Here is a 16922-nt window from a genome sequence, read left to right as displayed (position 1 = left end):
TTTTACATTCTACTGCAGTACATCTGTATATAACAAACTTTGGTGATCCTTTTATAAGATTTTTGACTTACCTTCGTAAGTCCTTTGTACTGTATTGTAAAAGTGTACTGTGACGGAATTAATGAGAGTTTTCATTAACATACAGTATGAAAACATTTGGGGAACAAATTGAAGGGACTGTTGGTTAGGTATTATTTAGTCAGATTAACTGTAATGATTACAGTAGGATTTCTGCAAACCTCAACAGGAGGGGCAAAATGAGACTCCCCAGTTCTATATGTTAGCTCAGACTTTGTGACACTTGCCATTAGAGTGGTGACATAGTGAAATAATTACTGTGTGGACATATGCTAAACTCCGGGCTCCAGGCAAAAACCAAGTAAAGACTTGTACTGTATCTTGACTCCATCCAAAAAGAAAGGAAAAAAACCCCAGATTTATTGACTTTATAGTGTGTCTCCAGCACAGAATTCTAATTATTAAACCTAGAAAATGTTGTTTTATCTCTGAAAGAATCCCCAAAAGAAACTATTGTTCAGCTTTTAAGGACAAAATAAACAAATGACTGTTTGGTTTAATTCTACCTTCAGTAGAAACAAACAATCAAAAACCATCTGGCTCTATAATTTGGAGATGGTCTTTCTAGAGTCTAGAGTTTGAGTATTGTGGCTTTTGTTTTTGCAAGGCCTTGATTAGAAAGTATTTTCCCTTTGCCTTACTTCAAAGGCGCAATCTAAGAGCACATTGAAGTTTTAACTATTCCCGCCTGGCTGTTGATAATGATCCACATGTGGCACAGTTGTGATCTTCATCAGCCAGCTTACTGTAGGTTCTTTCTGTGGGGAACGGGTAGGCAACGTTAGGCATTCACGACACACTCAAGGTGAAGTTCTATAGTGTGATTGAGGTTAGGCTGGATAGATCTGTCCACAATGTATGTACCTTTGACATGAGACATGGCTGTTCATTTCACATTTTCTATAATATTGTTAATGCTGGTTCTCCACTGCTATCTTTTCCTTTCAGAATCTGAATCAGAATCAGAATTGGTTTTATTGCCAGGTACAGCAAAGAACACTTCACAGTACTAGGAATTTGTCTTGATGTCTTGGTGTTTCCTAAACCAAGCAGATATTTTGGCAGCTGTGGCTCAGGACGTAGAGCAGGTCGACCATGAACGAGAGGGTTGGTGGTTCGATCCTTGGTTTCCCTGGTCCACAGGCCAAAGTGTCACTGTGACACTGAAACCCAAGTTGCCCCTGGTGGCTGTTCCACCAGTGTATGAATGTGTGACCGAGTGGGTTATTATGAGGGTATACAACTAAAACTAGACCCTTTACAGATTTGAATGATATATTGCTTTTATCTGTACAATCAAACTTTGACGGAGTAATTTAAGTTTGTTTCGGCGTTCTCAGGAGAAGATGCCGCAAAACGTGCTGGCGCGTTTGTCGACCCCTGAGGGTTAACTTTCTTTACTTAAAAACATCGTATTAAGTTTCTTTAACTTAAAAACATTCAACCTGGCCAACTGTCTTAACTTTCTTTACTTAAAAACATTCAACCTGACCGACCGCCTTAACTTTCTTTACTTAAAAACATTCAACCTGGCCAACCGTCTTATTAACTTTCTTTACTTAAAAACATCCAACCTAGCAGAACATCTTATTAACTTTCTTTACTTAAAAACATCCAACCTGGCCAACCAACTTCACTTTCTTTACTTAAAAACATCCAACCTGGCAGACCGTCTTATTAACTTTCTTCACTTAAAGACATCCAACCTGGCAGACCGTCTTATTAACTTTCTTCACTTAAAGACATCCAACCTGGCCGACCGTCTTATTAACTTTCTTCACTTAAAGACATCCAACCTGGCAGACCGTCTTATTAACTTTCTTCACTTAAAGACATCCAACCTGGCCGACCGTCTTATTAACTTTCTTCACTTAAAGACATCCAACCTGGCCGACCGTCTTATTAACTTTCTTCACTTAAAGACATCCAACCTGGCAGACCGTCTTATTAACCGTCTTATTAACTTTCTTCACTTAAAGACATCCAACCTGGCAGGCCGTCTTATTAACTTTCTTCACTTAAAGACATCCAACCTGGCCGACCGTCTTATTAACTTTCTTCACTTAAAGACATCCAACCTGGCCGACCGTCTTATTAACTTTCTTCACTTAAAGACATCCAACCTGGCCGACCGTCTTATTAACTTTCTTTACTTAAAGACATCCAACCTGGCCGACCGTCTTGACTTTCTTTACTTAAAAATATTCAACCTGGCCAACTCTCTTATTAACTTTCTTTACTTAAAAACATCCAACCTGGTGGACCGCCTTATTAACTTTGTTTCAGCTAGGAAAGTTTTTACAATGGTAACGGGTAAAAGGACAGTGTATCAGAAAAATAAGCCGCAGGGTTTCATTATGGCAGCAGTCTGTTTATATCCTACTCAGTTGTTTACGGACAACAGTGACTATGTGAAACCCTTTGCCCAGGTTCTTGTTTTCATGCTATAGTCATCTACCAACATAACCTTACAACATTTTATATCATAAATGGTATACAATAATGAGCAACGTAAAACATAACAATACAGTTTATTACCATTTATCTGAGAATCATGACAGAATATGAACTATCCTGGTAAAACAGAGATATTAGTTATTGGCAATATACACTGTATGATGAGTGTGATTGGGTGCAATAAAGCAAGTGTTCTTGTGCGTTGTATTGGATGCACCACATTTTACGTTTTTATGCTTTTATTTAGTCAAATCTGCACAAGGTCATCATCGCTCAATGAGGAATCCATCTTTTGTAGCATGACTTTTTATAACCCGTAGTCGCATATTCGTGTCACGTTTGATATGAATATCTGTGGTGCATTTCTTTCCCTTTTTCTTTACGTTGCTCCTGGTGTGTAAAGGTCTTAACAGTGGAAACATTGTTTATGTTCTCTTCTAGAAACAGAGAGAATCTACTTTTACACTTTCTTGTCAAAACATGGTTCCTACATAATCCAGAATCCCACATGATTGCCATCTTCTAAATGTACACCTTAAGACTTTTATGCTTAATGTGTGGAGTTATGTATATGCCTATACATATATGTGTGTCTACCAACCTGGTATAGGTCTAAAATTATAGTGAGGCCAAGCAAGAGCAAAACCACTAGTTGAGTGTTTCTCTTGTACAAAGACTATTTTAAAGGAATCCACTCTACAAACCACCTACAGAAACAGCTCTCTGTTTGAATAGCTATCAACCAGCACAAGTCATCCAATCTCCCCCTGTCAGACCGCCACTTGTCAGCTCCTATTAGGACCAGTGGTTGCTTCTGCTGCTACATGTTGTGCCCATCACCCTAGGCCATGAGGAAGTGCGCTTGTTTGGCCACTGCAGCATTTTGCCCCTGGAAAAGCTTGGTTCGCTCAGGTCTGGGATCAACTCAGGTTATATATGTTGTGACAACCTAATGGTGCAGGTAAATGTGTGTCAGAGAGTAAGGGAAGGGAGTAGGAGGGGCACAATGAAAGTCAGAGACAGAAAAAACTGTGAAATAATACCAATGAGTTATTTTACAAATATATCTGCAGAGTAATGACATATTAAAGAAAAATACAACACAGTGCCTTCGTAAGATGCTGGGCCACAATGTACTGCCCAAACAGCATCCGTGTATCTCGACATTAAATCTACAAGTGTCTGAACTCCACTGGAAGGATGACCACCAAAACTCGTCATTTGATGTTTTGATGGTGGTGGAGAGTGTGTATGTTTGTCTATAGGTATGCACTGGGTTGAGACCTCGTTACTAAAAGGGCCAGAGCATATGATTCACATAGTTTTTATTCTCATCAAACAATTTACTTGACCCCTCATGCCCTTTGGATGAGGGCTCTGTCACCCTGGAAGAAACCCCTCCCATCAGGAGAGAAATGGTTCATGATCATTTAGACTGATCTTATATTGATGCTCACCATTCCCTCTAAGGGGACAAGTGGACCCAAAGCAGTATCTAAAATTTGTAGTGCCAAATAGTAAAAGTTGGTTAAGTATGGTATCTAAGCTATTAGCTTCAGCAATAAGTTAGATGTTCCTGATGTTATTGAATAGCCTGATTGAATAAAACGTCAAATTATTTGACATGATTGATGTGTACTAATGCATGTATCAATGTGAAAGAAAGGTCATTTTAGTTGCGTAAAAACTGGGATTTTAAAGTGACTTGCAGAAAATGAACTTCCATTAAGATTCGGGCACTTGTCACTTGAACTAAAGCTGCATTTAAAATAAATAAAAAATTCAAACTTTCAATGCATTTATTTAGACTGAATACAAAACTTAATGACTTGTTGATAGTTTTGCAGTATCCATATATTTCACCCTATATATTTCTTAGAACATTCATAACTTGACCCAGTATTTACTCGTCTGCAACTGAAGTACCCTATCTGGATTTTAATTGTCTAACTTGTCAAAGATGACTTTTGCACTCAGTTTTCCAAAAGTTGGTGGATGGTTTTATGCCATGATTTCCAGTCTGTAATGGATTTTGCAAGCTTGTGCCATTCCCCAACAGTCCTGATCCCACATCTTCCATGCTAAGACCTCTATAAATATTCACAAATAGAGCTGGTCTGGAAAGAGAGATTACCTGGAATGGAAGCATTAACTGGCAAGCTCCCAGTTACCCCACAAGTGCTAAGGAAGAAACAAAATGGCTACATTAAAAAAGAGTGAGAAATCTAGATCCAGAGTGAGGGAAAGGCAAGAAGGGTCCAAAACTCACTGTGGCGCATTGTGAGCCCTCACCCCCTGTCCGGGGCTTAGGGCTACTTCCTCCTCTATAATTAAGGGGTTATACCCTGCACAATGGCGAAATTAAAACTGTAAAACCTTGCAAGGCAAATTACTGCTTTTCCTGGGAGTTAGCGGAAGCATCTTGATATGTAAACAATACCCCCTCTTTAGTTGAGTACCCTCTCTCTCTCTTCCTGTTCATCTCCCTCACCACTACCTCCTCATCTCCCTTTTTGTTCCATGGGAATTTCAGAGGGGCCATATTCTCTCTAAGACTACAACTTTGCAGAATAAAGAGGATTTATTGTACTTTTATCACTTATGTATCTTCTCTTTTTTCAAAGCTTAGACTCAGAAAATGTGCAGGGTATTTATACAAAGACAACAGATGCACACATGTTCTTGCCAATACATTTATACAATTTGTGTTTTACTAGATTTAGATTAGCTACATGTCCTATAACACTTCATTTGTATTTTGTATGTCAAAACCCCACCGTCATCTGCATTTAAGATTTGAAAAAGTACCTTTAATGGACTAACTGAGGAAGCACCATGCCAGAACATGTCAGACAGTACTATCTTTTACCGTGACAGCTGATGCCAACTTTATAATCTCTGATAAGACAATGATATGGTGACAGGCTGCACTAAACTTATAGGGTCAGGAGGTGATTGTGAGACTGTACACTCACACTAAGACATCTCAATTTAAAAATGCTGTCCACAGTTGGATTTGCAAGCTGTTTTCATAAGCTCTCTGTCCATAGCCAAGATACAGACTCTCAGTGTGTCAAAAGCTTCTATAAGCCCCTTGGATAACAGATCATAATTATGGCTGCATGGAATAGGCTCATTATTAGTAAGACATACAGCAAACCTTCCTACTGTTGTACCACAATGTGAAATAAAAAAAAAATGCAAACACAACGGCTGTGGAGAATGTAAGTAAAGAACAATACAGATCAACACCTGATATTCAAACATGAAATTATGACCACAATTATTATTTTTATCTAAATCTGCAGGAGGACCACAATTAACAAATGCAAATACAGTATATTATAAATACAGTACATTGTGAGTATAGAACTGCAAATGACAATGACACTAGTATTGTTTTGTATTATTTTCTTTGTGTAGGAATGTGAATATTCCCCACCTGAAAAACAAGCTGATGTACTCATATGTGCTGAGACATTTCTACACTCTTCCTGAAACAACTGCTATATATCGCTGGGCAAACATAAAACATGATGATGGTCAGTCTGGTAAACAATCTGCTCACAGTGTGCATGTGTCAGAACCATGTCTGCCATGAACATGTCTGTATTCGCTGCTATGAGGGGGTCACCCTTCTCTTTGAAGCCCCAGCCAAGAATTCTAAGGCTTAGCTGACACTATTGAGGAAATTACCTGGCAAACAAAACACAACAGGCTTATGTACTATACTAACACACGCATGCACGTGCGCATGCACACACACGCACGCGCGCGCGCGCGCACACACACACACACACACACAGGCTTTCATTCAACAAACCCTTTTTATTTGTAGTATTTATCAGGCAGCTCCTTCGACTTATGTAATGAAGTTAAAGCACAGTATTTGTAAAAATGAGAACTGTAAATATAATCTTCACAGAAGACAACTTTAATTCATTTATTATAAATGATTATTCGACAAAAAAGGCTTTCAGGGTGCTTTTAATTGTTTATTGGGTTCTATAAATGAATGGATGAATGACAGCACATGTTTAAAAGTCAGCCTTTGTTTAATTCACCTTTCATCTGCACCTGGACCAAAATATCACATGTATTCTTGTTTTCCTTGTAAACAGGGCTCTTCTTTCTGCCTTTCATAGTGTTTGTTTACATTTCTTATAAATTTATCACTCATGCTTGCACCTTATCTGAGTTTAATAATCTAGTAAGTCTTCAAATTGCCTTTTAAATCTTTCTGTGCATTTGCTGGTTTACAGTGTAATCACAAAATCGAAGAAAGACAGAACAACATCTTATTTAATTGTGTTTTTATATTGAATAATCTGCTAAGCTGAAAGTCTGTCACCTCCATCATGGATCTGTATTGCACTGGGATCATCCAAAATGGAACTGTAAAGCACTGAGTACAAGATTCAGCTGAGGGGCACATGAAATATTTGAAAATGACACAAGGAGAATTTTAAGATGCAAATCTTATGCATCCTATTTCTATAAACATCAGAATCTCTCATACCAAAAAGCTCCCACAGCCACCATTCAACACTGTTACCACTGAACAATCAAAAAACAATTTATTCCTGTATATTTTCTGTGGCTGTATGATGAATGACATTACAGCCCAGTTTTCCATATGGCAGTATTTTGTTTGCTTTGTGCTAGGAACCATGACGACTCTAAAGGGGCCTTATGACTGGCTTTGCTGTAGCTATAGTAGTAGTAGCACATTCTCAGAAAAAATTTGACACTGTAGCAAATTGATACTTACTGATGGAGAAAGATTCATACTCCAGGACAAGTGAGCAAAAAAATATGTAAAAGTTAATTTTTTCAGAAACGTTTATGGAGTTCCTCTGCATCTACTGCAAACACAGCCACAGATCAGGCACATTTATTGCTTCTAGCTATGGCCATTTTATTTGTGTCTGAATCAAGCTCATTTCACTTAGTTCACCCACAGACTAGCAGGTGACATGGATAAACAAGCCTGGCTCTGTGTGACTCTGCACCAGAGCTCTCTGTGATTAGGCTAATTGCTAAATGCAAACAGAGGTTGGAGAGCACCAGCAGTGAAACTTTAGATCTGTCAGTTTCCTCCCCTGCTTTCTGGGGTGGCTACAACACAGTTACACCAGGTATTAATTGCAAAGACCTATTGTCCACTGGCTTATTCAAAAACACAACTGAACTGCTTTGGTCTAGAACATTTTCTAACATTTACCACCATCCTCAATAGAGATGTATATGTTGATGCATATTTTAATGCAAACCCCCCCCCCATACACACACACACACCTACAGGCAATCAACCTAACCTGCCTGTGTCTGGACTGTAGGAGGAAGCCAGAGAACATGCAAACTCCACTCAGAAAGACCCTAGTCAATCAACAGATTCCAACCCATATCCTTATTGCTGTGAGAGTCCTAACCACGGCACATCTGTTCCACCCAATATAGACTTTATTACTTATGCCTGAATAACTGCAGACATGCATGTCTCATCATGGGCGAGTGGGCTTCCTTGCACTGTACAGAGCAGTGATTATATCTTTTCTTCCAGAAGAGTTTCTACGAGGGCAGATCACAACAGTTTCTGCAGGCGAGGTGATGGTGGTGGTGGAGTTGAGGGGCTGTTTGTGGTTGAAGGGATCCAAACCGGAAGAGCCTGACCACAAACTGTCCGCCTCTAGAGCAACTCAGCCATAGGAACCAGGCCAGTTTATATAAGCGCCTCCTGCCTGTGTTTACAACTAGCACACATTTTTGTTTTACCCCGTCTAAATTCCTTGGACGTTTATTTTGCTTCACTTGAACCTTGAGTGTTAGGGCTACAATAATGGATGAAAGTAACTGATGCTGGCAGACTGGTGGCTCACGTCTGATGCAGATTGAGGCTTATAGTAGAACAGGGAGAGAGAGTTTACGGCATAGAAATAAACCAACATGCAATTTCAACAAGTAATAACATGTGGTGCGTTCCCATTTATAGGTGGTGGTTGCCTGAGGAAACACCTTGAAGAAGAAGAAAGAAAGATGCCCATCAGCCCAACAAATATAACAGGCAGAAAGTGTCTTAGATACAGGGCCTGGATTACACACTGCATGCTGGGAAAAAGGCTTTCTGTTTAAGAGAGAATGAAGCACAAAAAGAGAAAGGGAAATACAAGCCAGGGAGAAGGGAAAGTCTCAAGGAATGGGGAGAGAAAGTAGGGTGACGGGGTGTTGGTTAATCCCCTAAAGCATCCATATATTGCCCCCACCTCCTCTCCCACTGCTTGTAAATGGTGAAGAATTTAACATGTTGTCTTTTGGTCCTGTGTTTGTAGTCGCCTATGATAAAGAGAGATTTAGATTTTCAGACATTGCCAAAAGCATACCACATTGCTGTTTTAACTCTGGAGACTTTGAAGCAGAGGCAATGCGTTCTAAGGAAACAACCAATATCAGAAATGTCCTCTCGTTTGAGCCTGATTTATGTTTTATTACCACATTAGAGGCCTGCCAAAGGCTGTCCATCCTCCATTGAATCAACTTACTATAGCACTGGCTCAGGAAATATAATTTGAAGACCAGGCTGCTTTACATTAGCCTTTAAAAGTGTCTTCTAAACATTAACTAAAATAAACATTGTCTTGAGATATTTCTTTTCAAATGAAGGAAGTCGCTTTACTTTCAGTAGGTTACAATTCTTCTGAACTTTACAGATACACACTGTGTTTAAGTAGAAATACAAAAAAGGATCAGAGGAAACCTGCTGTATAATTCATTTCTAAACAAAATTTTTCTAATCAGTAACAATATATGTAACAGTGTATACAGTATATTTAGTTGCTAAGCCTTTGTGACCTTGCTACGAGTCTCTGCAGGAGAGCCACACTGCCTTCTACTGCAGGTCCCTTCTCATGATTTCACCTGTGTGATAAGAACGCACTGTGATGGGCAATGATAGTCAGCAATTTCAATTACTCAAGGCCCCAAAAGCTGTCTTTTTGGTTTTTACAAAAATCAGCAAGGCCAAAAAAACCTCAAAGAAAACAAGTTGTTGTAAGTCTGCTTTCACTTAGCATATCTAATCCTTAAATCCTCTCTTGGCTAGCCAGTGCCCCAAAGTGGAACTCTAGATAAGACTTATAGAAAATGAGATGCAAGGATGGAAGCTAGGAGTGGTGTTGAGTGAATCGGAAAGCAATCAATTTAATTGTTTATAAAAGCCACAAGTACCAGCCAACCAGTGTAATTTAGGCAGTGACCCAGTCAAGGATTTTAGCAATGTTTTTTAAGGCTGCATGGAAATATGTGAATACATAAAAAAGTAATGTGGCATCAAATGAGCACTGGCCCAGCATACAGTACACAGTGGACATATCAGGCTGACACTGCAAATAGTGAAACTGTAAAACACACTGAAAATCATTCCGGGACAGAAGCAATATTATTCTCTCTTGAAGTCATTCTTGGAGGATGCAGCGAGTTCCTGATAGTGTATGGCTATATATACTGACAGGAAAATAAACAACACTGGCATTTTTTCAATAGGCCTTCCTGTAAGCTTGTTGCTTCCAGATCTTCTCAAGTATCAGGAAAGGCATTTTTGATATGCAGTTACAAAACATTACTGTAGATGACACCTGATAGAGCTGACTCTCTTTCTGCACTGGGGTCTTAAGAATGCAATCCATGACATTGGTGGCTTTAGGAGACAGGGTAGGTGATTCTTGGGTATACAGACAAGTAAATCCATCTGCAGCAATTCTTTAAATAGGAAAGATAATATAAATCACATCTGGATTTATTTTTACCTGAGTAGTAGGGCATAAATTATCTGATTCTGTCAACTAATGTGTATGGCGAAGAAATTAAACACAAAGAGGGTACAGGGATCTGGCATAAATGTGGTCATCTATCCATATCCCTGGCCAAGACAAGTCCCCCACCCCCTTCTTCACCTCTCACCTAGTCTGTTGGACCACAGCAGCATAAGAGCCTCATTTATAAAGCATAGAAAGAAAGACAGAAATCTCTTTCTCAGGAAGATTAGTGATTGCCCCTTTGGAGTAGGCCTGTGGATAGAGAAGAAGTTGGGCGTATGGGGTACTATTTTCTCTCTCTGTAGAGTTGGGGAGTTGAGGCATGTGGACTGGGTTGATATGGTTCTCTGACCCACTCCAGAACACCAGAGAAAGGCCAGTGCAGACACCCTAGTGAAGTCCCTTCAGACTCGAGCTCCATCTGAGACTTTGCTATGATGGCCATGATTAACCCCCAGTTTCTTATCACTAAGCCATGCTCTGCCCTGAACAAGACCAATCATACTAGACATCTCATCTTCATCCCTCTCTGCCACCACGCCTGCGCCCAGTTAGATTGGTAGGACTTGTTGCTGACCCATTATCATCAAAAACGATTGCGCAAGGGGATGATTTAATGCTGTATTGTGTTTAAAGACAGCAAGCACATTTTTAAGCACATTTTTTGTGGTATCTCTCACTGGCACCCTCCTTAGATATAGCCAAGGATGTGAATATTTATGTGTTTTATATGCTGAAGAACATCAATCCCTGCCAGGAGCTCACAAGCAACAGTCAAAAAACTACAGCCAAACAAAACAGATGAATACAACATTCTGGTCAGGCAGAAATAATCAGTGTTACCATGTCCGTCCGCTTCACTGGCCTTGTACAGTAAACACCAAAGTGAATGACGATGAAAAAAATTCTCTTTGGCCATAAAACAACAAGCTGGTAGATCTGTGTTTAAAGCTGTCACTCTTCCTCAGTGGAAGCCAGAGAAATGCAGCAAAATAAAGCACTTTCTATACACTCATATGGTATAAAAGGGGTGGGGCTGCATTAATCACAGGTATTCCTTTGAAACCATAAGATGTTTTACAGTCCTGGAAGTGGGCACCTAATCTGAACATGTGTTACTTTGACATGGTAAAGCACAAACCAATACAGACTCGTAAATCTCAAGGCCTGGTAGTCAGGTTACAAGGGTTGAGCCTGTGGATGCATGTCCTGTAGCTGTGAGACAGATGCAGGCTGTCACACAAAATGTGAGTGCACATTTGAAACCATTAACAAGGCCTTGAGAAAAAAGCTTGATTGCTATTATATGGACTGAACCTGAAATGCACTTTTGTGCCAGCAGCCCTGGCCTCTATCCTCCCACCTCCATTTCCCCTTGGACCCTGACACACACACTGCATTTGAGGTCAGATACATTTCCATTATGTCTTTGCACTCAGAGACACAGTCAAGTTCAACCAGGCAAGGCATGAAACACAAGCAAAGTGAACTCTCATGAAACAAGTTATGAGATTTGTGGTTAGTTGACACAATGGATAGGTATGAGGATGTTCTCAGGATGTTCCAGCTTAAGTTACACTATTGCATTGTGTGGTTTCATATTTAGGCATAAAGAACTCTAATGTAGTGTGCATGTAGAGTACTTTGTGATTCCATTTCAAATACAAGTAAGCTAAATAAATGAAAATATTTAAGTAAGCCAGTTTGTGACATCTTACAAAGAATGTTTCCAAGCTACTTTATTTATTTTCCCCCATTTATTTGCCCCATATCTTTCTTTGTGCATGCATTCTAACTCAAGAACTAATTAAAAAAAGGAATACTCACATTGAAAACAAAAACTATGTAATCACATACTAACGTCCTACTTTTACTGTTCCCATGTGACAAATTGAACTTTGTGATGGCAGGCCACCAGTCCCCTCATTAAACAGTAAAACAACATGAAAGCTACATTCCTGCAGTGGCCCCTCAGATGATGCCAGTGTGTCTTCCTGAGGGGTGTCAGTGTCCACCACCCCTCTCCACCAGCAGGCATTAGTAATTTATAACTCTAGTACCTCAGAAGTCTGAACAAGGTCCTCCAGCCTCATAATGACGAGTTTTCATCACACATCCACTAATGAAAACATGAGCTCTCATCTTTTAATTATGACCTCTACAAAGGAATCTTGCACACTCTGAACCCTGGTGTCTTGTGTTACCACATAAGCACAAATAACCCTTGATGGGTGCTGGCTACTTCCTTCAGTGATGCAAGTTTAGAAAAATTCAACATCCTACAAGCCTACATGACATACAATGATCATAACTGTGTAAATGTCTAAATAATTCATGACATTGCACGTACAGTGTTTTTTTCTTCTGGCTGGTTTGAAAACACTTATGGCCTCTTTGTGGAGCTGCCAGAGAGGGCACACTAAAATGTCCTAGTTTCTTAACCCACATTACTAAACAATTAATGTTTATGGCTCCCCTTATGGCAGGCCACCAAATCCATCAAAAATACTGCTACAATGTTATCACGTATCCTGTTAGCATTTCACAGGTGCTTCCCTCCTGCCAACCTTTATTAGAGGCCTCAGATTCACCATATCACTCACTGCTATGCCAGATTTTTTTAAGTAGCTAATTCACAAAATTTACACTTGGGAGGTGAGAACACGGTCTTTTGACCTCATTATAAAATATTTCACTATCCATTCTCTGATATCTCTAAACATGTGGCTCCCATGTCTCTCTCACCCCTTTCCATGTACCACTCTGCAACTTATATGAGTAGGCACAAGATTTCAGATGAACGCTGCACTGAACTCTGCACTACACTCTGAGGACACGATCCTACAGAAAAACATCACTAATGAAGAGGACAATATTCTACCACTTTTTAATATGAACTGCGCTGCCAGTTTGTACTACATACTATATTGCAACTATGTGATGCCACTGTATGCCCACCCTATGTCAAACACCTGAAATATAGGGTAAATAAGAACAGCACTGGAAAACAACTTTACCTCTGGTCAGAGTGGTGGGTGAGGGCTTCTTTGGGAGTTCTGAAAAGCTGCTTCCATCCAGTCCAGAACCCTTACACTCCTTCTTCTCACTGGCTATGGCAGCTGAAGTCTCCATGCTGCTCTTCAATTTCTGTCGCAAACTGGAGAGGCAAGAGAAATTCTAATGTTAGTTAAACATTTCATGTGTGACCCTGGAAAAAAGAAAGAACTGAGTAGTGTAAAACAACCAATACATTTTGCTTTTCAAGAAGCACAAACGGTGGGTTATTTGGAGCAATTCCTAAGAGAGATGAAAATGCAGCAACAGTGACCCAGCGACATGACCCAAAACAAGCAGGCATATTATGTAATTCTTCACACATTCCATCCCTTATTCAAGCTAAATAAAGTATGTATATTGCCTTTCAGCAATAAGCAGACCATCCAGGAATAAAGACATTTCTATTCCTTTCTAAATAAAAGCTGAAGTGAAATTTCTCCATCGGTGTGTCAGTAACTAATACCAGGTCAGGCCCTAAAAACTAACAGATTTGTCAGTTTCATGCCATGACTTTACAGTGCTCCTCAACTGTAAATGTAAGTGGTCCTGAGGTTTTAGCCACACACTGTTAAAAAGTCTTCATGTCTGTGTTAAAGGCATGACAACTTGGCAACAGGCCAATTATTTGGCTCGGTGGGACCTACAAGAAACTCTGCCAAGAGCAAACATGACCCACTCCCAGCTGCAGAGCGACCAGTCATTCCACACTCTGTAGCTAACTGATGGTCATCGGCTTTCCACCTGCTTTCAGACAGGAAAGGAAATATCTGTCTATTTCAACAGAAAGCTAAAGAAGACATTACTGCAAGACAGAGCAACTGGATGTACTCAAAAGGGGTGACTTCATATTTCATAACGTAAAGAAAATAGGGTATGCAGGTTTGGAAAACTCATAACATTATAGCATGTGAATGCTCCAGGGCATCCGAATGAAGCACTGTGGTTTTGTCCTCACACCCGTTGGCAGCTATAGGAAATCTGTTTGTTAAAACTTTACACAAATATACCAATTAAATTATTTTGCATCCTCATGTCTTATAAAACAAACGTGTTTATGATGTGACATGGCCTAGAGGACACAAACAACACTATGAAACAGCAATGCCGAAATACATTTTCACTCAAATAAATATGATTTTTGTCTTGTCAAAAAGACTACAAAAACCAAACCTAATGGATCAAATGGGTGTATTAAAAAGAACACTCTAATGTGTATATATTATATGTGAATATAAACCCTAATAGGTTATTATGAGTGTAAGAATGATACAGTCATTAAAAGGAAACTGTAATTGTTCAGTGATATGGGTCATATTAGCTGAATGTGTGAAGTGCTGTTTTTGGTTTCATGTGGATATCCAACATGTCATGTTTTGCTGTGAGGTGTGTGTACTAGCTGCCATGTCTGTGACACCTCAGAGGTGCCAGTCGCCTGTCACTGAGCCAATGTAAGCCGATTAGAGGTGGGCGACTGACAGGGCTAGGGTGCATCTGTTTCTTTTTTTCTGCTGCCAAAAGCCCTTGAGATAGCCAGCGGGCTGTCTTGTCTTGGAGAACTCCGTCGCTCTGACATTACCTTAGTGATAGAAATTAATGAGTTTTTCATGGGCCGTTATCATATTCAGAGTTGGCCGGTACATGGGCTGTTTTTGCTAGTGAACCCTCTTGGCTCAGGCAAGATGTGCCCATGAACACAGCAGTGCCCACAGCAACAGAGTTTGCCTTTCATGCAGCCTGCCCCTTAAAAATAAATGTGAATCCTCCCCCTTAACATCACCGTCTGATGAACATCTGGCACTGCATTAATAGCTCTTTCAATGCTTTTACAGCATGCCAACTATTTGCTTTCCAATTGCCTCTGAACCTTAAGCCAATGTTTTGATGAAGAGAGGTTTGGGGTACACACACCTGCAAAAATCATTTACCTAAAAATTAAGAAAATAATAATTAGCAGGTGCAGTGCAGGGCACTGTTAGATTTAACAACACAACCATTTAAGTAAAACAGCATATTTCACAAAAACTGGCCGCAACTTCACCCTAACATGCTTCCCCTCCTAAATTCAGTGGAGCTGTTACATTACCCCCCTACCTGGAGTCTCCCTACAGGCCAGACCCATGTTGACCCCAGTAACAGGGTATCCCAGCTCTGACGGGCTGGTACAGGTGTCAAGAACCAAGAGGACAGATGGCAGGGGCCAAAGGCGAACAAACAAGGGTGCAGTTCTTTTCTCATCTTCTGGTTGGCTGGGCAGCCCGTTGCGGCATGAACAGGATAAGTACCCCCACCCCACCCAGCCTCTCCCCTTACCCCTCCCTCTGGTGCCATGTGATCACAGGCTGGGGACTTCAGAGAGTGGGGCAGGATTATCTCCACCCACAAAACAAACAGAGTCACCTAACCCCATTTTTTTGTTTTCCACTGAGAAATAATGTGTATTCCAATCCAATTTCTGCCTTTAGTGGGGTATCTTACAAATATTCAAAGTGAAGTTTGGTCAAGAATCTGCCTAGTTTAAGAACAAGACTGCTTGGTTTAGATGTTCGAGGAGTGCAGACAGATGACAAGAAATACTGTAATGTCTAATAATGGACTTATAGCATTGACAGTTAATGCATTTGTAGGTATTTAGCCATTAAAACAGTACTGCTGTGCCTTTTTTCTTTCTCAATATCTCTTCCTCTGTCTGTTAATGTACCTTCTATCCCCTCTGTCCCAGACTCGTGCAACTTTTGTTATGAGGCCTGGTGTGTGTTTTTCTTAGCGCCTTGTTCAGTTTCAAGTGTTCCTCTCCTCTACTACCGTTCAACAGCTCTCCTTTCACCAACACTGAAAGGAATGCAAACACACATCAAAAGAGGCCCTCTCATTTTGAAGATTTCCAGGCTTTGCTCTTCTTACTTTCTTCCTTCCTATCTTTCAGTCAGTGGGATCCGTATCCGGGTAGGCTCTCTTTCCTGACAGCACAAGCACACACGCATGCACAAAGACATGGTGGCACAAAGTAAATTTGCACACACACACAATAACCGGTTCATCCATTGCTGCCCCACACTCTGCTCACTTGGCAAACGCAAGAGAGATGGATGGCTGAGGTCTCCTGCCCCTATGCCACCTGCAGACCCCTCTGCTCAGGTTTCTGACAGTGATGCTCATGCAGGCTAACAAAACAACCACCAAAATCCAAAATATAGCTTTGTTTCCCATATTTTTGCATCTTCATCATAGATGTGATGTTGTGTTGACATGTTTTTGAGACCTGGTTGAGATCTAAGCAGGCTACTTACAGCCGTTTGATTAGCTTTTAATCCTGGATTCTTCTTGACCATACATTTACTCCACTACATCTCATCTGTTTATCCAACATTTTTGTTACAGTTACAGTTAAATTAATTACATCAAGGGCTGCAACAAATGACTAGTATTGTAATTAATTAATGTCGATTGTTTTTGATTAAGTGATTAACTGGACTTTTACAAAATGATAAGTGTGTTTTTAACATTTTATTGTCAAAATAT

At 40.1% G+C, this 16922-nt stretch overlaps 1 protein-coding gene across 1 annotated transcript in view; it reads right to left on the bottom strand.

Annotated features, from left to right (window-relative positions):
- Positions 1-16922, bottom strand: part of gli2a (GLI family zinc finger 2a) — an 83545-nt gene that overhangs the window by 54734 nt on the left and 11889 nt on the right. Inside the window, exon 2 of the mRNA XM_026294661.2 lies at positions 13364-13503. Coding sequence (XP_026150446.1) covers positions 13364-13478 — 115 coding nt within the window. The 5' untranslated portion in view covers positions 13479-13503. The remainder of the gene's footprint in view (positions 1-13363; positions 13504-16922) is intronic.

This window comes from Mastacembelus armatus, chromosome 21, assembly GCF_900324485.2.
Source record: "Mastacembelus armatus chromosome 21, fMasArm1.2, whole genome shotgun sequence".
In the NCBI taxonomy this organism is placed as follows: Eukaryota; Metazoa; Chordata; class Actinopteri; order Synbranchiformes; family Mastacembelidae; genus Mastacembelus; species Mastacembelus armatus.
The sequence above is the reverse complement of the archived record's forward strand: the minus strand, read 5'-3'. Positions and strand labels throughout refer to the sequence as shown.